This window comes from Trichoderma citrinoviride (assembly GCF_003025115.1).
Source record: "Trichoderma citrinoviride strain TUCIM 6016 unplaced genomic scaffold BBK36scaffold_15, whole genome shotgun sequence".
In the NCBI taxonomy this organism is placed as follows: domain Eukaryota; kingdom Fungi; phylum Ascomycota; class Sordariomycetes; order Hypocreales; family Hypocreaceae; genus Trichoderma; species Trichoderma citrinoviride.
In genome coordinates this window covers 642,907-661,917 of record NW_020194723.1, presented here as the reverse complement: position 1 = coordinate 661,917, position 19,011 = coordinate 642,907, and the positions used below count along the sequence as shown (strand labels likewise).

Below are 19,011 nucleotides of genomic sequence, written 5' to 3'. Positions count from 1 at the left end.
TGCTGGCGGTGCAGCGGCGCAGTTAAAATGTTGGGTGGAGAGGCGAGGGGATTGAAGCTATGTATTATGGAGGTTGCTGGTTGACAAGAAGCGATGCCACGAGTTTAGGATTTATGTTGATGTTTTCGTGTCGACGTGCAGCGGTTTGTCGCGGACAACAGCAGGGGCCGGCAGCAGATTGGATACCGGCGCCGCCACCACGAGATGGTCGAGTGCTGATACGCTGCTTTGTCGTCCCGTCGTCTCGCTGCCGGTTTGCGTCTTGGGGGCTGCTGCTCCCTCGCGGCGGTCCAATCACGACAGACACGCAGCGTCGAGACTCCCGCCGGTGCCGCTGCTTCTGTCTGGTCACTGGACAGACCAGATACTAGAACAAGCACGAGGGTGTGGGCGGATGCGATGCAGTAGGGTTCGCTAGATGCTGGAGGCCTGGTCTATTCGCTGGGCTGGGCGTCGGGTGGCTGGTGACTGGCCGAGAGAGGGGATCAATATGGGTTCTATGCGTAGGCGATGCGGTGCTGGTGGAGTGCGTCCCGGGCCCTGCAGCGCAACGAAGCTGCAGGAGTTTGCAGAAGAACGGACGGACAGCTTTCGACGGCAGCAGAACTTGGGTCGGGCTGGATATGCGTCTGCCTGGGAGGCGATCCGCAGAGGTGAGCGTGGCAGCAGGCGATAACTTGGGTATCCTCCGGGTCTGGTGGCTGACGGCGTATCGACTTCTGGTCGTACTGGTAATCTCCTGGGAGAGTGCTCGCGATGGGCCTCGGGCATCAGCTGGCTGAATCAAGTAAGGCCTGTGTGCCGGGGTCGTTGGAGTCGTCGGGTCTGGCTGAGAGTCTGGGCAAGGGGACGGAGCAGTATCCAGTGCAAAAGGCGCACAAAAAGCGACGAGGCAGCAGTGATGGAATCCGCGGTTGCAAGAGAGAGGCAGCGGCGGCGAACACGAAGACGAAGAGGTGGGAGATTGGACAAGACAAAACAATACAAGGCCAAGTTGCTGGAATGGCTCGCCGTGGTGAGTCAAAAAAGGGGGTTGAGGGAGATGGAGGCAGCGTCCAGTCTGGAACAAGTACAACTACCTAAGGTAGGCCAGGAGGGGGGGCAAGTGTGAAGAGCGAGCAAGAGGAAGAAGCGCAGAGACGTCACGTTAATTAACGGGAGCTGCTCGTTCCTGAGCTAAAGGAGGCACAGAATGGCTACAATATCTTACGGCCCAGGCACGCAGCATGTACGAAGTACAGAAACAGAACACCTCAATCAGTGCGCCTTGCTTCCACTGTGTTGTGAAGCCCTCGGCACTTTTGTGCTGGTGCTTGGGCTTAATGTTGTTTGGGTCGTGATCCGCCTACCGAGCCTGCACATTTGTCGATGAATGAAGGGCTAGACATGGGGCAGGGCGTCTATCAAAATTGGACATTTGGCAGAAAAAGCAAAGAAGAGAGGGAACCCAAGAGATGACGAGCGCGAGGGCTTGATAGACGGGCTGGATCCCGGCCAGAGGCTCGGACGCTCTCTGCAATACGCCTTGCGCGAGGACGGACCAGCAAATGGCACTGGGGCATCCACGTCGAAGGTACAGGCGCAAGCACCAACATGAACTGCTGAAGACGTCTTTTTCCCTGGCTTCAAGCAGACTGGAAGTAGCTCTACCAGCTTCCACTGTGGAACGTTGCATCTGAAACTGCGGTTCGCACCGAGGAGGCGCGCCTTGGCCGGCTGTCTGCGCCAATGCTCGATTACACGTGTCGAGTCGGATTGATTCGCAGCGTCTGGGATAGTAGATAGTCTATATCGTATACAGGTAGCGATAGAGCTGCCGCCTTTGGCATGTGTGAGAAGACGCAACTAGGTCCAGCGTGCCGGTTCGAGCCTCGCCAGACGCAGCCCTTACGCGCGGCTAACGAATGGCATTGGCCGAGACGAGGCATGTCATGGCATGGGACGTGACGTGAAGCAGAGGAGACGGAGGCGTGGGCACGGATGTGATGAGAACGAGTCGAGCGAGTCGCATTGCTGGTAATGGGTGAGGTGGCTTCAATGTGACGGATCAAGAAGCTCCAGGTTCGGGGCCGGTGGACGGATTGGGGAGGACCTGGAGGGGACTGGAGGGGGACCACGGCGCACTAATGCTGCCACTGCCGTCTGGTGCATGCTGTGCTCACCCTCACGCTCCCAGCAGTTTGCAGCAGGCTGCAGCAGCGGGAGAGCGCTAGACTTTAGAGCCATGCCGGGCTAATTAGCGCATCCCCACCGCTGACACGGGAGCTTCCACAGCGCTTCCACACCTCGAGGCTCAAACAAGGTGAAACGCGGCGACATTGAGGCCATCTCCACCGGCCGGCCCGCCTCCACCAGGGCAGTCCTGCAGCCATTTTCTGCATATTGGCAACCTGGCAACATTAGCTACCGTCTGATGCCTGTGCCTGTCATGCTCCGTCCGTGCTGAGCTCTGGAGAGCCTTTTCCTCTGTCATCAGGTTATGAGGGCGTAGCAAGGAGTGCAAGCACGCCCTATGAGAGGTGCTGCGGGTGATGGAGACTGGAAGAGGAGCTTGGGAGCTCTTTGTTCATTGGCACAGCTGCTGCTCCTTACCGAGCTCCAACGCAGTTGCTTCACGCTCTCGCTGGAGATGCAGAGTGGAGGTGTGGTAATTTCATGCCCAGCAGCGCTGCCTTTGGTCCAGAGGTAGAGTTGGAGGCCCGAGGACGACTCGAGTCCGCCGTCGTTAATTAAGGCGACGCAACGGCCCGCGCTATGAACATTCCATTCCATTCCATCATCGGGCCTCGATTCCCTCTACTGCTGCTCCTCCGACAATTGGTGCCCTCTAAGGTAGGTATGAAGTATTCTAGTGCACTCCCAGCTCCTGTCACACAGAGGATGCACTCCGTACCTGCATGGGAGGCTTCCAGCTTCGTCACAGGAGATGTGCATGCTTCAGCCCATGTCTTATGATGCAATTACAGCAAGCAACACGAAGCAGAATGCTACCTTACTCTGGATGATCAGATACCTTTACCTGACAAGTCTCAAACAACCTGCCGAGGTACCTAAGGTATGACATATACTCGTAATACTTGTACCTGTCGCTCTTCCTCCCGTCAGCACCGACGCTCCAACACCGCATTACCTCATCTGAAACCGACATTCAACGCCTCTGCCCCATCTATCCAGAACAACCTCACACCTCTGCTGCTTCCCAACTAATAGCTCATCCATCATCAGCCATACAGCTTCATGCTTCGCTCGCATCACTTGTATGGAAGACCTGTACTTACGAGTGCATGCTAATCGCGGCTCGGGCTTCTGTGGAGAGGAAATTGCGCGCCTCTGGTTGCCCTGGGATATGACACCCGCGGCCAGGACCCTTGGAAATCGCGAGAGAAATGATTCGTCACCTTGGCCCGGGGGTCGTGCGTGGGCCTTGGCCTGGTCGAATTTGCCCGACAGGCTGTCGAAAGCCTCTGCATGCGAGCTAGCAGGGCCTGGCAACTCTCATCATGGACCGTGGTCGAATCGAGCAGCCTGCGAGCACCAAAGGCGAATGGCCTCAGTCCCAAATATAGACCAGTTCTCCGTCCATTGTACGGAGTACATGCCTTCTTACTCGTGCGAGTGCGCATGTGCTCTCTGCCACCGATTTACCACTAGGTATCGATTCGTACTCACTTGCTCGTAATGATACAGGGAACCGAGAGGAGGACTGAGACTCGGACTCGGCGAGGCCCATTGCGGTTCAAGCCACTCTCTCTCGGGCGGAGATGGACGGAGCTCCTCTTGATGGCATAATGCGACCCTCCCACCTTACGGACGCACTACTGTAAATCAATGTACAAGTACGGAGTAAACAATCCCTTGCGTCTTGGCTATAGAGCATGCGTGAACTAATGCACGCCAAAGTACGAGTATCATCGCGGCCCAGCAGGAAAAGGAAAGAAAAAAAGGTCGGGTTCGTTTCAAGTCGGCTACCCCCCCGGACAACACCAAAGCACGAAGCGCAATTTCCCATCTCCACGCCTCCCACCAACTATGTTTGGCGACCCTCAGCCAGCCGGAACCCCCTGAGCCTGAGCCCGTACCCTCTTCTGTTCTGTTGGATTCTTGGATCGTCAGCACCAACAAGCCCGACCAGCCCTACCGCGGCCGTGACTCTTTGCTTTGCCTCTTGTCTTGCGTCTCTCGTTCTTCTTTCTTTCCGTACGTGTGCTACTTCTTTTGTCAGTCAATCCAGCGGACACTGCAGGTATCCACCACGCCATTCCCTGACTGTTCTGTTCTGTTTGTTTGTTTGATTCGCGGTGCCCGGCAGCTAGACACTGTTGCTGCCTCTCTCTCTGTCAACCTGTTATATCCTTCGTTCGCTCGTGTGTCCGTCTGTCTGTTGTGCACGCGACTTGACCCAGCCGAACCGCAGGCCCTGGCATCAAAGGGAACCGACTCTCTGAGCAAACCCAACAACAGCCGCAACGGAGACAAGATCCGCTTCCCCTCTCCAGAGACGTCACACGAGGGACAGCGGCCAGTCCGGAGCTTTAGCTTGGATCGATCCTCGACAAGACGCTGCGTCTCCTCCGTGCTTCTTCTCCGTCAACGCTGCCTCGTCCTGCCTCGTCCTGCCTCGTCCATAACACAATGTCTGCCGAAATCGAGAACCGCCCGCACTCGCCCGATGCTGCCCCGTCCAAGGCCATTGGCGCAAAGGCCGAGCCCGCTCGCTGCCTCTCGGCCGCTTCCACCATCTCCCAGGGCTCGAGCACCGACGCCGCTTCACGGGACTCGCTGGGCAGCGAGCTGTCGTCTCGCATGTCATCTCGCATGTCCACCATGTCGTACCGGTCCGACGTCTCTGGGAGGTCCTCATCCAGGACCCGGCGCCGAGGCTACATGCGTCCCCAGGGCACCGACTTCGCGGCCAGCGCCAAGTCCCGCGAGAGCGTCATGAGCTTGGGCAGCATTGCGCATCTTCAGTATTACTTTGCCCGGACTGGCCTTCTCGATGGCAAAGGCGGACAGCTGGCTCGCAAGAAGCAGCCTCGTGCGACGCTGGACCTGGCAGCCCTCGAGGGCACGTCGCCCATGGTCGTCCCGACACCCACGACCGCGGGCTTCGACATGGACCCCTCTTTCGTCTCCATGGGCAGCAGCCCGGATTCGGGCCAGGGATACATCACAGGCTCCCCCACGGGCATCGACGACATGGACGACTTCTACGACGGCTTCCTTGAGGAGGACCCGGACATGCTGCCGCCCACGGCCAGCACCTACAACCACCGAGAAAAGGTCATCCCCAAGCCGCCCACGGTAGCGGAGCTGAAGACGGAGCTGGAGGGCGCGCTGCGCGATGCCCTCAAGGTGCTCAAGGAGGCAAAGGAGCGCAAGGAGGGGTCGTACAAGGCACCCAGCGATGCGCCTCATTACCCCAACATGCCCGAGGAAAACACGCAGAGCTGGTACGAGCTGCAGGGCATGAACATCCTCGACGTCGCGACGCTGGCCATCCGCGCCGCCAAGAACTACTACACGGCCCACGAGCTGCCCGACCGGCTCGACGCCATCAAGTCAGAGAAGCAGATCCGGACGGACCTCTTGGGCGTGATGGAGGTGCTGAAGCAGATGGCGACGAGGAACTTCAAGGGCGGCGTGAGGGACGAGGAGATTGGGACCATGACGTCGTGGATCGACAGCGTCTTTGACATCCTCAAGAAGGAGGCCGAGATTGAGGCGACGGAGCAGGCCGAGCGCCAGGGCTGGGCGTGGATGAGGGGCGACTGGACAGGCAAAGAGTTGGAGCGCGAGCGACAGTTTCTCATGTCCATGGCACCCGACGACGAGCCGCTGCCCGAGTGGACGCCCGCGTCCGGCGCCGCCGAGCTGCCGACGCCCTTCCTGGAGGCCATGCAGAACGGCCTGAGGCTGGTAAGGCTGCACAACGCGGCGGTCAAGAAGTCTAGGAGGCGATTCGGAGCGATCCCGACCTTCCACGTCAACACGCAGAAGCCGTACCGCAGCGCCGACAACCTGCGGTACTGGGCCAAGGCTGCCGAGCTGCGCTTCGAGTGCATGATTTCCATCGACCCCCTGGGCATCGTCTACAACAACGGGCCCCAAGTCTGGCTGGACTTTGAAGCGGCCATCCTCAAGTGGTGTGCCCATGTGAGGGAGGAGATAACAAACGAGTTGGTCTAAGACCCTTAGTACTTGCTTTTGTCTACTTTTCTCCCTTTCTCACCCACCACCCCTTGATTTCTCATTCTCTTCTTACCTCTTCATTATCTTGTTTTAATACCTGTTTTCAATACGTGCCTCTGCTCATACGCATATTATTACTACAGCAGAAAGAAGGCATTTTCGCTCGCTGACGAATTCACGCTGCGATAATCCGACATTGACTGGAGTCTTCTTTCTTCCTTTTTCTTCTAATACCTTTTCTGGACCAACACGGCAGTATCTTCGCCCGGATTCGATGTCTTCATAGCTCACTTTTCTTTCACCCCTTGGCCTTGCGTTTTCGTTTCTTTCTTTTTGGATCTACATTGATTCTTTCAGGACATACACATTTACACCCACGCAATATCGAGGCAGAGGAAGGACCGGATTTCTTCTCTCTTACTGAGACAAAGATTGACGCTGCATCACACACAAGGGATAACAACCTTTCTCCTTCGTTTTTTCATCCTAATTCCCCATCATTGTTTCTCCCCCCTTCCCCAAATCCATTTCGCGCTGTCGTTCTTTCACAGCATCGGCGAAGCGTCATTGTCGTTAGTATTTCAATCACATTTGTCCTGTTTTACTTAGCCCAGCACATGCTTTGCTTACCCCTTTCCCTTTTCCTGCGTGTCCTTAGTCACCAAGCCCCCCTTTTCATTTCCCCCCCTTTCAAATCGGAGAAGAAACAGCAGCAGCAGCAGCAGCAACTTCAACAACAAACCACAACAACAACAAACTACAACAAGTACAAACACAGACTGGTGTACATCAGGATGGATGGATGGAAATTGACCAAGTGCGACGCGCCCCAAAAGAAACAAACTATATGTCAACATATATACATATATACCCCCCCCCTTAAGTTGGCGTGAGCGCAGGCGCAGGCGCAGTTGGTTGGGAGTTTTTCGATATAGCCGGTAGGGGTGCGCAGAGGGGTTTAGATAGAAGAGTAACGCGGAAGAGAGGAGAAGAAGAATGAAACGAATTGGCTATCGCATGCTTTGTGTCTTGCTGCTGTGCGTGTGTTCATCGGTGGAGTAGAGTTGTGTTGTAGAGACTTTTCACAGGCTCGCCCCCTTTATGAGACCATCTTCTCGCAAGCCCACTGAACTCACCTTTTCTCAACTCAGCAACCACCTCAGTCCCTCCTCCGCATCCCTCCTCTGCCTCGCACTAACCTCGAGATCCGGAAACAGCGCCCAAAACGCATGCGGCATCCCGGGATAGACATGCCGCCCCGTCTCGACGCCCTCGTCCCGAAACACCTGCTCCGGCAGCAGTCCGCAGTCGCGCACGGGGTCCAGCCCGCAGATTTGAAAGTACGTCTTGGGGAGGCTGGCCCTGACTGAGGAGGGGAAGGCGAGGGGGAAGGCGAGCGGGCTGTGGGGATCGACTTGATGGTTCTCTATAGTATTATGTAGGAAGAAATCGTTATCAATCTGAGCCTCCCCCCAATCTGTCAATTGAGGAGGGTAAAGAGAAATAACAATAACTCACTCCAGATGAACTCCATGGATGCTTTGGACAGCACCGGCGCTTCGGCACACTGCTCCAGACTGATGAACCGATCTCTACACTTGTCCGGCACCGTCTCATTGTTCACTGCCCCAGGAATCGCCGCGTATACGCCGGTGAGAGGAGGACTCTGTTGTTGTCCGTCGTGGAGGTACATGTGAGCGACGACCAGCGCCATATCAGCCCCGGAGCTCTCGCCCCCAACGAGGAACCCCTTTGCGGGATCTATGCCCAAGGACTGTACATTTTGCGCCATCTGGGGGGGGGGGGGGGGGAACAGAACAAAAAGTCAGCAGAAGATTCATACTTCGTCAGTACCAATGCCGAAAGGAAAAAAGAAAAGAAAAGAAAAGGTGTCATTGTGTTATAAAGAAAGGGGGGCTGTGGGATTGTTTAGTTCTCACCCATCTAGTAGCATCAAATGCATCCTCCACCGCAGCAGGGAACACATGCTCAGGCGCAAGTCTATAATCGACATTCACCGCCACGCCGCCCAGCTGTGTGACAAACAGCGCGCAGAGCCACGTCTCCGTGTCCAGATCCCCGACGGCATACCCTCCGCCGTGGAAGACGACGAGGCCCGGTCGGCCGCCGCCGCCCGCTGTTGGTGATGATGATGATGATGAGTCTTGTTCTTCTTCTGCTGCTGCTCGGGGCTTGTAGACGCGGACGGCAACGGTGCGGCCGTCTCGCACCGGGATGCGAATGTCCTCCTGGAGGTAGGGCAGCGTGGCGGGATCGGGTTGGGGGGCTTTGGCGGCTTGTATCATGGCGCGGACTTGGGGGATGTTGGTGGTTGAGTCCCACGATGCGAGGAGGGGGGATCCTGAGTTGAGGATCTGGTTGATATGTATCATCAAGAGTCAGATTTTTTTCTTCTTTTTCGTACGACATACACATTGTAGAAGAAACAACTTGAAGCAAGAAGACGTGCTCACCGGTGCAAACTCAGGATTCACCTCTGCAAGCGCGCGGATTTCTTCAATGGAAAGCATCTTGCCCAACTGTCTAGACAGATGTCGTTCTTACACGAAAGCAGCTGTCACAAGTTGCCCCCAGACACATTTCAAGCTCGTATATTTACTTGGTCAAGAAGGCATGAATTGCTTCTCAGAAATACAGTACGAATGCTAACTTCGGCGAGGGTGAGCACTTCTCGTATTTTTTTTTCAAGCCCGTCAAGGTCGGCCATTATCCCCATGTAGAAGGAGCCCGGGCTGGGCCATCTCGGAGGTCGGAAGCGGTTCATCGATGCAGGGTTTCCGTGCCGGGGCGGATCGCGGAATCTCCCGGCTGATGCAAATAGTACTTCATTCCTATTAGTGACAAGCAGATACATGGAATCGGTCCCCCAAGACAATGACTACAGATGGTCCAAGGAACAATTCAAACATGTTTCTTCCACGGGCCTCTCAACTCCAACATCTCAGGGTAAGGTACATAAACTGTAGATGTTGTAAAGACGCAGATACATGGAAAAAAGTCCCTTGATGACGTCAGCGAACCATGTCCCCCAAATCGCGAACATCCCGCGCCTGCACGTGAGACTCTCCCCCTCCGATTGGCCCATTCCGCTGCTTAGAAATGCGCCGGCGATTCTGGCGTGACCAAACCCGATATCATCGCCATTCCGAACCGGCCATCAAATTCGAGGAAAGAAAACATAGAAGACTTCAAACCGATTGGGAGGAAGAAGCATTGATTCAGAAGTTTCCCGACAAATCGTAACGACACGACACACACGAGCAGAGAATTGCTACTCATTCTACACATCACACCGATCCACCTGTTTCCCGGTCAAGATAATTCACATACCAACCATCATGGACGCCAAGCCTGCGACTTTCTGTATGCCCATTGTTCCCATCCCCCCTTGCGCGCCTCTCTGTCCGAAATAACCAGCTGACTCGTCGAATCAACAGCATTGGCCTCTGCGCCCGCTACCTCTCCCACAGCCTCTTCCACAACTGCCTCCAAGCCCAAGGTCCGTCTTTCCGACTATCCCGTCGAGAAACAAAACGCCTCCAATTGCAAGAGATCATCATGATGTTGCTAACTCTGATGCCCCCCAGCCGTGCTGCGTATGCAAAGAGGAAAAGTCGAGGCGCGACGAATGCATGCTCTTCTCCACGGCCAAGGATCCCGCTGCCGACTGCAGGTCACTCGTCGACCAATACAAGAGCTGCATGCAGGGCTTCGGATTCACCGTATAACAAAAACGACAACAGCTTGAACTCCCGTCGTTTCTGTCCTGGTATCAGGACTTGTGTACAATATCCCACATATAGATTCCTCTCTCAAAAAAGTAACGGCGTTTATCTTTGCTTCTACCATTCAGCTCTCCCGTTTTCCGGCAATCCTCTCCAGGGCGATGGCGGCATCCTTCTCTCTGCCCTCGTATCCTGCCATCAGCATAGCCTCCAACTCTTCAACTGTTGCGTGCGCCTTCGCACTGATGCTTCCCATCTTGTCTTCGATTGCACCCTTTCGATCTTCAAGTTCAATCAATCTCGTAATACAATCCAGCCGCCGCTTCTGCCTGTGCATGAAAGCAAATCAGCCCAGGTTCACAATTCAAGAATCGGCGGCTTCCATACCGCTGTTGTTGCAAGTCGCGCTGCCAAGAAGCGGCCTTCTCCCGAAGTTCCGTCAGAGCCGCATTGCTTTCGGCCATTACTGCTCCGATATTGTCTTCGCGTTCTTTCTTGAGCTACTTTGTACTCAGTCTCTACGTCCTCCATGGATCGTCGTGGATGAGAAGGGGTGACTGGACGAACCTTGCGAATTATCTTGTCTGCTTCCAGCATAGTATCGCCTGGGTCTGGAGACTCGCTGGAGCGAGATCGAGTGATCCTTCCAGGCATTGTTGTGACTGATACGGCAGGTTATCCCTTGATCTGTATAGAAGTTGTGAGGATGAGAGCACCAGTCGTTGCCGGGAACAATGGAGGAAGAGTTGCAAAGACTTTGTCGATTAGGACATCAGACATGCATTTACGAAGGTGAGGGGCAGAGAACGCAATATGCTGGAACAAAAATATGAGGGAAAGAGCTTGGGACTCTTCGAAAAGCTGGGCGCATCTGACCTCATCGAGAAAGGTAGGCGCGATGCCAACCCCTTCTAAGATTATGAGGTAGGTACCTAGGTATCAATGACTACTCTTGGTTCGCTTTTGGCTTCACAAATTGATTTAAAAGGAGCATTTGATTCTCCAAGCCGGAGGCGGAAAAGCGGAACACGCAAAAGGCAAGATAGGCCAATATATGCTTCTTTACATTTGATAATTACAGCACACAGCAATCCCACTACCCGGCAGCAGCCGTCCTCTACCTTGACAAGGCAATGTCGTCTATCCTCAAAATCATCTTGACAGTCTCGGCCGCCAGCTCAATGGCGCTGGTGCTGACCAACAGGGGCTGCAAGACATTTTCCTTGGAAATGTTGGTGTTGACTCCTCCCGACTTGATGCTGACTCCGGCGTTCTTCTCCCCCATCTCGTGGCGGTGTCTCAAGTCGGTGACAACCTTGATGCTGTTCAAACCGGCGTTCTCGGCAAGCGTCGTGGGAATCACCTCCATGGCGTCGGCAAAGGCCTTCCAGCAGATGGCCTCGGTGCCCGTCAGGCTGCGCGCTTGCTTGGACAGCTGAGCCGCAATCTCGATTTCAGGAGCGCCACCACCAGCAATCAGGGCCTTCTTCTTGACGAGACATCGGAGAACGCAGAGAGCGTCGTGAAGACTTCGCTCGGCTTCCTCCAGGATAAGAGAGTTGGCACCGCGCACGACCACGGACACGGTCTTGCCCGTGGCCTTGGCTCCGGTGACCTTGACCATGCGTGAGCCCGATGACTGCACCTCCTCCACCAGGTCCGCCGAGCCCAGCTTATCCTCGGTGAACGAGTCGATATCCGCAATGGGCTTGCAGCCAGTGGACTTGCAGATGAACTCGACCTCGTCTCGCTCAATGTCTTTGATGGCCATGATGCCGAGCTTGGCCAGGAAGTGTAGGGAGAGGTCGTTGACGGCATCGCGAAGGATGGACTTTTGAATCAAGAGCACGTTGCACTTAGCCTTTTTGATCTTCTTGGCCATGTTCAAAAGATATAGTCGCTCCTCCTTGACAATCTTGTCCATCTGGCGGTAGTCATTGACTTGAATCGTGTTTTCCATCTGTTTTGGCAGTTAGCACAACCAGACCTACTCGAGGCATGAGGCCATGGCATCCAAAACTTACATCAGGCTTGGGAGGACTGAGCTGGAACTGGATAAGACCAATGCGGGCCTTCTCCATTCTAAAGGGACCACCGGCGTTCTTCAGAACAGGCTGTGTGAGGACCAGACCATCCACCAGCTCACTGTCCTCGATTGTTCCTCCCACCCTCTTGATGATGCGAATGTTCTTGAGATCAACGTTCTCCGCAGTCTTGACATCGATCGTCTTGGTAATGGCATTGACAGCCATGGGGCCGAGGAGGTTCGAGTACTGAGACACAATCTTGGATGACAGAGATGTGTTGGCGGCTTGGAGAAGGGAGGCATTGTCGGTCAGGGAGATGGGCTGGGACATGTCGTGCAGGACTTGGACGGCGGCGGCGGACGCCCTCTGGAAAGACTCTGAGATGACGGAGGGGTGGATGCCCTTGGACAGCAGTCGGTCAGCAGCGCCGAGGAGGCTGCCGCAGATGACAACGACGGAGGTCGTGCCGTCACCAGCTTCAACATCCTGAGCTCCTGACAGGTTGACCAACATCTTTGCTGTCGGGTGCATGACAGACATGCTCTTGAGCATCGTGTTTCCATCGTTGGTGATGATGGTCTCCCCCTTTCCGCTGCGGATCATCTTGTCCATTCCTCGAGGGCCGAGAGACGTCCGGATGGCATCGGCAACGGCTGCATTTCCAATTAGCAACTTGACTACCCGTAGCCCGAACCATCGAACAAACCTCTGGCAGCGACAATGTTGGACGAGCGCACCGCCATGGGCTTCTCCTTGTCCTGCGTCCATGTTAGCGGGGCAGCTCAGGAGCTCCGGACAGCAACGGCAGCTTTTCCCACCTTGAAGGCGACATTCTTGGACTCGCCGCCCGAAACGGCCGGTGCAGACATGCTGAGACTGTTTGGTTCTGGTTCGTGAAATGCAGACGCAAGCTCCGGAAAGGCTCGATCACGGCGAGCTTTGGGCAGAGAAGCAACTGGAAGTTCGCGGGTTCCTGGAGCCTGGTTGACATCCCACCTTCCAGTGCCTGCCCTACTCCGCCGTCTTGGTAACGCGGAAATTTTGGAGTCGGCGCGACAGATAATCCACGCTCCGGCGGTGCTTTCCCTTGCTTCCCCCCCTGCCCGCCTGCTGCTTTGGCCCGAAGCAGCCTAGCGCCAGCAGGGTCCGTGTGTGAGGTGAGCTCAAGGCAACTCAGATTACGGAATGCTTCGATAGCCTTCATCTCATCACCATCATAAACACCATCATACAACGCTCCGGACGCGCATCACCCACGGCGAGCCGATTCCCACCATACCGGCACAGCGATTATCCTGGATTAGCCTCTAATCTTTGGCATATCTCGTCTATTACACCTTCGAAACTCTCACAGCGTCTCGGACAGCGTCCGGTTTGCACATCCCACCATGGTAAGGCATCTCGCCTCCAGCTCGGACAGTACTTGGCCCATTACTCATTACTGACTGTCGAAGCCTTCTGCAACCGGCCAAAACTGGGAAAAGTACTCCAAGCGATACGCCGACGATGAGATAGAAGAGAAGAAGATCACACCCCTCACCGATGAGTACGGACGGCCCTCGTGTTAACAACGCTGCTTTGGCGCTGGGAGAGAGTGCTAACCCAGAGCTAGGGATATCCAAGTCCTCAAGACATATGGCGCTGCGCCGTATGCATCGGCCATCTCCAAGCTCGAAAAACAGATCAAGGAGAAGCAACAGAGCGTAGACGAGAAGATTGGCATCAAGGTACGAGATGCCGCTACCGTCGTGCACCTACACGTGTCTAATCATATCATGCTGTACACAGGAGTCGGATACCGGTCTCGCACCACCGCATCTATGGGACGTCGCGGCCGATCGACAACGGATGTCTGAAGAGCAGCCTTTCCAGGTGGCACGCTGCACAAAGATCATCGCCGACGAGAAGGGAGACGAGTCGAAGAGCAAGTATGTCATCAACGTCAAGCAAATCGCAAAGTTCGTCGTCCAGCTTGGAGACCGGGTCAGCCCCACGGATATTGAGGAGGGTATGCGAGTTGGTGTGGACCGAAACAAGTATCAGATCATGCTGCCGCTGCCGCCCAAGATCGATGCCAGCGTCACCATGATGACTGTTGAGGAGAAGCCAGATGTCACATACGGAGATGTTGGCGGCTGCAAAGAACAGGTCGAGAAGCTGCGAGAAGTTGTCGAGATGCCCCTGCTTTCACCAGAGAGGTTCTCAAACCTCGGTATCGACCCCCCGAAGGGCGCATTGCTCTACGGCCCTCCCGGAACCGGAAAGACGCTGTGCGCCAGAGCTGTCGCCAACCGAACAGACGCCACTTTCATTCGAGTCATTGGCAGTGAACTTGTACAAAAGTACGTCGGAGAGGGCGCCAGAATGGTCCGAGAGCTGTTCGAGATGGCGCGGACAAAGAAGGCTTGCATCATCTTCTTTGACGAAATCGATGCTGTCGGCGGTGCGCGATTCGATGACGGTGCTGGCGGTGACAATGAAGTCCAGCGAACCATGCTGGAGCTTATCACGCAGCTGGACGGCTTCAACGCCCGAGGTAACATCAAGGTCATGTTTGCCACCAACAGGCCGTCTACGCTGGACCCTGCCCTGATGCGACCGGGACGTATCGACCGCAAGATTGAGTTTTCGCTGCCCGACCTCGAGGGCCGTGCCAACATCCTCCGCATCCACGCCAAGAGCATGTCCGTCGAGCGCGACATTCGATGGGAGCTCATCTCCCGTCTTTGCCCCAACGCCACCGGCGCCGAGCTGAGGAGCGTGTGCACCGAGGCCGGCATGTTTGCCATCCGAGCGCGGAGAAAGGTGGCTTCGGAGAAGGATTTCTTGGACGCGGTGGACAAGGTCATCAAGGGCAACCTCAAGTTCAACTCAACAGCAACGTACATGCAATACAACTAGACAGCTTTCTTTTTCTCCCTCTCAATGTTACTGGAGTAATTATCCTAAGGGCGAATTGCGGGCATGTCGATGCGTCCTTGAGGTCTCGTCCACAAGGAGAATAGAAACGGCGTCTATGAACAGTTGCCATGTTGACCGTAAATTACAAAATCATATATGCAGTCTCTGTGATATATCAAGTTATGCATTTGAATAGACACCTCTGGCGACTGGCGCAGACACAATGTTATCCAAGACCCTGACCAGGGCCAAAACAGATGATGAAGCAAACAAAGGTGATTATGTTGCAGAGTCGTATGTACCGAAAAATGATGTTAAACATATATATAAACCCATGGGATATCCTCCTATCTTGTATTCTATATATAAGAGGTGCGCCTGATAGCAATGTAGCTCAGTGATGCCTTTTCCGAATCCCAAATTGCGACTCCGAGTTGAAGAAGAAGAAGAAAAAGCCCGACAGTTTAGCGCTATAATACTTGATGTGAAAGAATCGTCATTCATCGTGAAGGGGGGGTATACACAGAGGTATCCGCCCCCTCTTGTACCATCCTGGTTCTGTCCTCTTTCTTAGGACAAAATGTAGTAATGTGGTGAGTTTCGTCGTTGCCCGTGGTGGTTGTTAAGGGGTGTTGATACACGGATCGGCCAAGCATCCCAGGCAAATGACTTCGCCCTCGGCACCTTTTTCGACGCAGCACCGACTGCAAATCATGCTGTGGTGTGTATATATCTCTCTCCTCCGTTCACAGTCATCGTCCCCAATGTCGACATCGATATCATCAATATCATCGTCGGTGTGCGGTATTGAAGGTGCCGACGCGTCCACGTCGTGCATGTGAAAAGACCGTGAAAGTGCCTGCTCCTCCTCCTCCTCCTCCTCTTCCTCACCCCCCTTGTCCACTTCCCCCCTCACAGCTGACTTGTTGGTACTACTATATGGAGTGCTCATCCTTCCCTGGCATTCGCGCATGCATATGAAGCAGGTCTGTTCGCGACACGCCTGGCACCTGGCGAAGGAATCGAGATCCGACTTCTTGGTTGGCCGTCGATGGCAGACGTGGCACGGTAGGAGACTGATGACTTTGTTGTTTGTAGGATGAGGAGATATTGAGGGCTGCTCGCGGCGGTGATGTGAGGAGGAGTGGACGGCGTTGCTATCGCTGTCTTGGTGAATTGGCCTGAACCGTTTCGTAGGGTGTAGTGTTTTGCGCGTTGTTGGTGTCGTCGAGATGGACGACGCATCGAAGGACTGCTGCTGCCCTGGAGCAGCAGCTCCTTCGCGTGGGCTCAGGACGGTTCGTGGGGATTTGTTGTTGTAGGTTTCGTCGTCGTCGTCGTCCCATTTGCGCTTTGTGGCGAGAGGGATGTCGTTGTCGACGTAGGGCATTGTTGGGGAGGTTTTTCTTTGCCCGGTTTGAGAAGGGGGGCTCTCGCTCTGATGCGCGATTGAAAGAGGCTCCGAAGACGAAAGAAAAAGCTCGCTTCGATCGAATTTCGCTGGAACGGACGTTGAGTATCGGGCGGATTGGGAGGCTGTATTACGCGAATCACCGGGTTCGCAAAATGATGGAAAGACTCGCCAAGCAAAAGCGGCAAAGAAGCAGCAGAGAAGAAAAAAAAAGACGAGACTGAAGAATGAGTGCCCAGTCTTTTCGCCTCTCCCTCAAAAAAGAGAAAGATCCGAAGAGGAGAGAAAAAGGAAGAACGAATGTCTGGAAAGGTAAAAGCAAGATTTTTCTCTCGGACTCAATGTTTTGTTGAGAAGGGAGGAAAGGATGGAAGTTGGCCGTCGAGTTCGGCTTAATCACCGGGTGAATTGTGGTTGAGCCGCGTTGTGACGAGCTGGGGCGATTCTATTGGAGGTTTGGCTCTGCCGTGCGCTTTTGCAGGTGCCGGGGTGGGTTCATCTTGTCTTGGGCGAACTGTCTGACTGCAGGCGGTCTAATAAGCTGTGTTATCATGATACTACTTAGTAAGGAGCTATAAGATATTACTCATTGAAGGGATCTATTTAGCCATTCATACAGGAGCAGGGAACCACATGTAGTTCCTACAATGTATTGATTCAGTCTCGTCCTAGATATCAGCCCTTTGCTGTGCGTTCAGTACTGGCTCTCTGGCTCACAAACAACCAGAGGTTATACACAGTTCCCGTCCATACAGCCTTGGAGCATACATATCCAGTCCGGATTCTCCAACAGCCGTATCAAGCTCACACTTTCAAGAGACAAGCTGCATGAAAAAAAGGGCATCTGCATTTTCTCTTCTCAAGTTCTAACTCAGCCATGCACCACTTCGTGTCTGAAACAACCAACCCATTTTACCCGCCTCCACCGACAAAAGAGCTTTTTTGTTTTGTTTTCTTTCTAAACGAGGAGACTAGTAGTATACACAATACACACAGGGAATTTTTTTTATTCACGTCCCTCATCGGCGAGTCTTGGTCTCCGCAGGGGGGTCGTAGACGAGCTTTCGGGACTTGAGCCAAGCCCACTTGTATCGCTTGACGTAGACGCTGATGGCCCACAGAGCAGTCGTGGCAACCAGGACCTTCATACCCATCTTCTTGCGGTCGTCCATCTCGGGCTCGGCGGCCCAGTTGAGGAACTCGACAACGTCCTTGGCCATCTGCGAGGTGCTGGCGGGCGTGCCGTCCTCGTACTCGACGAGGCCGTCGTACAGGACACGAGCCATACCGATGCCGGTGCCGGGGAAGTAAGGGTTGAAGTTCATGCCGGGAGCAAGCTTGACACCCGCCGGGGGCTCCTCGGGGTAGCCGGTCAGCAGGCTGAAGATGTAGTCGCAGCCACCGTGGCGGGCCTTGACGATCAAGCTCAGATCCGGGGGGAGGGCGCCGTTGTTGGCAAAGCGAGCGGCCTCGTCGTTCTTGTAGGGGGGAGGAATGTAGTCGGCCAGCTTTCCGGGGCGCATGGGAATCTCGCCCTGCTCATCGGGCTCGTCGGGGTACTCGTTCTCCTCGGCCAGGGCCTTGGCCTCATCGACAGTCAGGATGGTGCCGACAAGGGCTCGGTAGGGAACTCGGCTGAGGGAGTGGCAGCTGGCGCAGACCTCGCGGTAGACCTGGAAGCCACGTCGAAGACTAATATACGTAGAAGCCGGAGTGTAAGCAGTCGAGCTCTTCCAACTGGGGAGAAACAGGATGTCATCTTACGCCTGGTGATCAAAAGACTTGAAGAACTGCTGGTGAACCCAAGGGTACTGCGTAGGGTGAAGACTGCCGCCAGATCGGTTAGCAATTGGCCGTCTATGAGGTAGCCAGCTGAGGAAGCAATTTTATGCCGCATCAGGCACAGATGGCCAGGATGCGGCCAAAGTGCTTCTTGTCTCCGCGGCGGGAAAAAAAGAAAAAGAGAACATACCCCTCCTCAGCAGGGGACGAAGCGAAAGCCACGGGTCCGTAGAGATGGTAGTACCAGGCCATGGAGCCGGCGGCGAGGGTAGTGGAAGCAATAGCGGCGAGGTTGAGGCGCGCGGGAGAAGCTTCGGCAGCACCCGAGCTGGTCGAGGCAGCACGCTGTAAGGAGACGAGAGAAGAAACATGTCAGCTCCAGGAACTCGAATAGAATTGTACACTGGCACGTCCGTGATGCGTCTCGGGGGAGGCCAATGCCTGCAGCCTCGCTGCGAGCTTCAGTCCTCGGCAATGCCTTTTTTCCCTCCCCCGAGCTCGTGGCCTGTTTGGTGCTGCACCCACCTTGGAGACGTTGACGGCGGCGTTTCGGAGCCCATTGAGGGCGCGCGCCGGGCGCAGAGTCGACCTTGCCAGCATGATTGGCAAAGCTGTACCGAAGCCGCAGGGGGAGCCGCAATCACAGAATGAGGGCGATGGAGTCGATCTCGGGATCCAAAAGGGCTCAGCGGGAGAAGGTGATAACTTCGAGAAAATCCATCGTTCCGAAATGGGCCGACGCTGATTGGCTCGGGTCACGTGCTCGTGGGATGTTCTGGTGCTTGCCAGGAAAGGTGGGGCCTCGATGATGCTTGTATTGTATCCTGACCAGTCAGGCAGTACAACTACTATAGGTACTGGAATGGTTGACGTAGCAGCGAGTATTACAGCGGCCTCTCCAGCAGCACCAGCACCCAAAACCCGCTGAAACCTCCCGCTGCAGCCGGCCGTCCTC

General features: G+C 55.0%; 9 protein-coding genes across 9 annotated transcripts; 4 read left to right on the top strand and 5 right to left on the bottom strand.

The window, feature by feature from the left end:
- Positions 1–709: 709 nt before the first annotated feature.
- Positions 710–1,597, top strand: BBK36DRAFT_1184050 (hypothetical protein; the record flags this gene model as incomplete). The annotated part of the gene is made up of 3 exons (XM_024896382.1): positions 710–1,015; positions 1,060–1,084; positions 1,396–1,597. The coding sequence occupies exons 1-3, from the start codon at positions 757–759 to the stop codon at positions 1,595–1,597; spliced, it is 486 nt and encodes a 161-aa protein (XP_024746267.1). The 5' UTR covers positions 710–756.
- A 3,029-nt stretch (positions 1,598–4,626) lies between these two features.
- Positions 4,627–6,210, top strand: BBK36DRAFT_1184048 (hypothetical protein). The gene is made up of 2 exons (XM_024896381.1): positions 4,627–4,805; positions 4,866–6,210. The coding sequence occupies exons 1-2, from the start codon at positions 4,633–4,635 to the stop codon at positions 6,184–6,186; spliced, it is 1,494 nt and encodes a 497-aa protein (XP_024746266.1). The 5' UTR covers positions 4,627–4,632; the 3' UTR covers positions 6,187–6,210.
- A 1,121-nt stretch (positions 6,211–7,331) lies between these two features.
- Positions 7,332–8,720, bottom strand: BBK36DRAFT_68224 (alpha/beta-hydrolase; the record flags this gene model as incomplete). The annotated part of the gene is made up of 4 exons (XM_024898504.1): positions 7,332–7,615; positions 7,708–7,981; positions 8,130–8,564; positions 8,664–8,720. The coding sequence occupies 4 exons, from the start codon at positions 8,718–8,720 to the stop codon at positions 7,332–7,334; spliced, it is 1,050 nt and encodes a 349-aa protein (XP_024746265.1).
- A 1,056-nt stretch (positions 8,721–9,776) lies between these two features.
- On the top strand, positions 9,777–9,938 carry BBK36DRAFT_1128106 (hypothetical protein; the record flags this gene model as incomplete). The annotated part of the gene is made up of 1 exon (XM_024891581.1): positions 9,777–9,938. A coding segment is annotated over one exon (162 nt), but the record flags the coding sequence as incomplete, so codon positions are not given.
- Positions 9,939–10,059: 121 nt separating this feature from the next.
- On the bottom strand, positions 10,060–10,589 carry BBK36DRAFT_8042 (hypothetical protein; the record flags this gene model as incomplete). Its single annotated transcript, XM_024898556.1, has 3 exons — positions 10,060–10,264; positions 10,323–10,435; positions 10,503–10,589. The coding sequence occupies 3 exons, from the start codon at positions 10,587–10,589 to the stop codon at positions 10,060–10,062; spliced, it is 405 nt and encodes a 134-aa protein (XP_024746263.1).
- Positions 10,590–11,034: 445 nt separating this feature from the next.
- On the bottom strand, positions 11,035–12,948 carry BBK36DRAFT_1136468 (T-complex protein 1). The gene is made up of 4 exons (XM_024892989.1): positions 12,781–12,948; positions 12,669–12,720; positions 11,960–12,615; positions 11,035–11,895 (listed from the first exon to the last, which is right to left on the bottom strand). The coding sequence occupies exons 1-4, from the start codon at positions 12,829–12,831 to the stop codon at positions 11,053–11,055; spliced, it is 1,602 nt and encodes a 533-aa protein (XP_024746262.1). The 5' UTR covers positions 12,832–12,948; the 3' UTR covers positions 11,035–11,052.
- A 209-nt stretch (positions 12,949–13,157) lies between these two features.
- Positions 13,158–14,879, top strand: BBK36DRAFT_1136467 (26S proteasome subunit P45). Its single transcript, XM_024892988.1, has 5 exons — positions 13,158–13,247; positions 13,326–13,353; positions 13,417–13,508; positions 13,575–13,689; positions 13,751–14,879. Exons 2-5 carry the CDS (start codon positions 13,351–13,353, stop codon positions 14,861–14,863), a joined length of 1,323 nt encoding a protein of 440 aa, XP_024746261.1. The 5' UTR covers positions 13,158–13,247; positions 13,326–13,350; the 3' UTR covers positions 14,864–14,879.
- Positions 14,880–15,485: 606 nt separating this feature from the next.
- On the bottom strand, positions 15,486–16,253 carry BBK36DRAFT_23254 (hypothetical protein; the record flags this gene model as incomplete). The annotated part of the gene is made up of 1 exon (XM_024897956.1): positions 15,486–16,253. The coding sequence occupies one exon, from the start codon at positions 16,251–16,253 to the stop codon at positions 15,486–15,488; it is 768 nt and encodes a 255-aa protein (XP_024746260.1).
- Positions 16,254–17,150: 897 nt separating this feature from the next.
- On the bottom strand, positions 17,151–18,748 carry BBK36DRAFT_1136465 (hypothetical protein). The gene is made up of 4 exons (XM_024892987.1): positions 18,582–18,748; positions 18,247–18,401; positions 18,039–18,101; positions 17,151–17,966 (listed from the first exon to the last, which is right to left on the bottom strand). Exons 1-4 carry the CDS (start codon positions 18,654–18,656, stop codon positions 17,294–17,296), a joined length of 966 nt encoding a protein of 321 aa, XP_024746259.1. The 5' UTR covers positions 18,657–18,748; the 3' UTR covers positions 17,151–17,293.
- Positions 18,749–19,011: the final 263 nt, after the last annotated feature.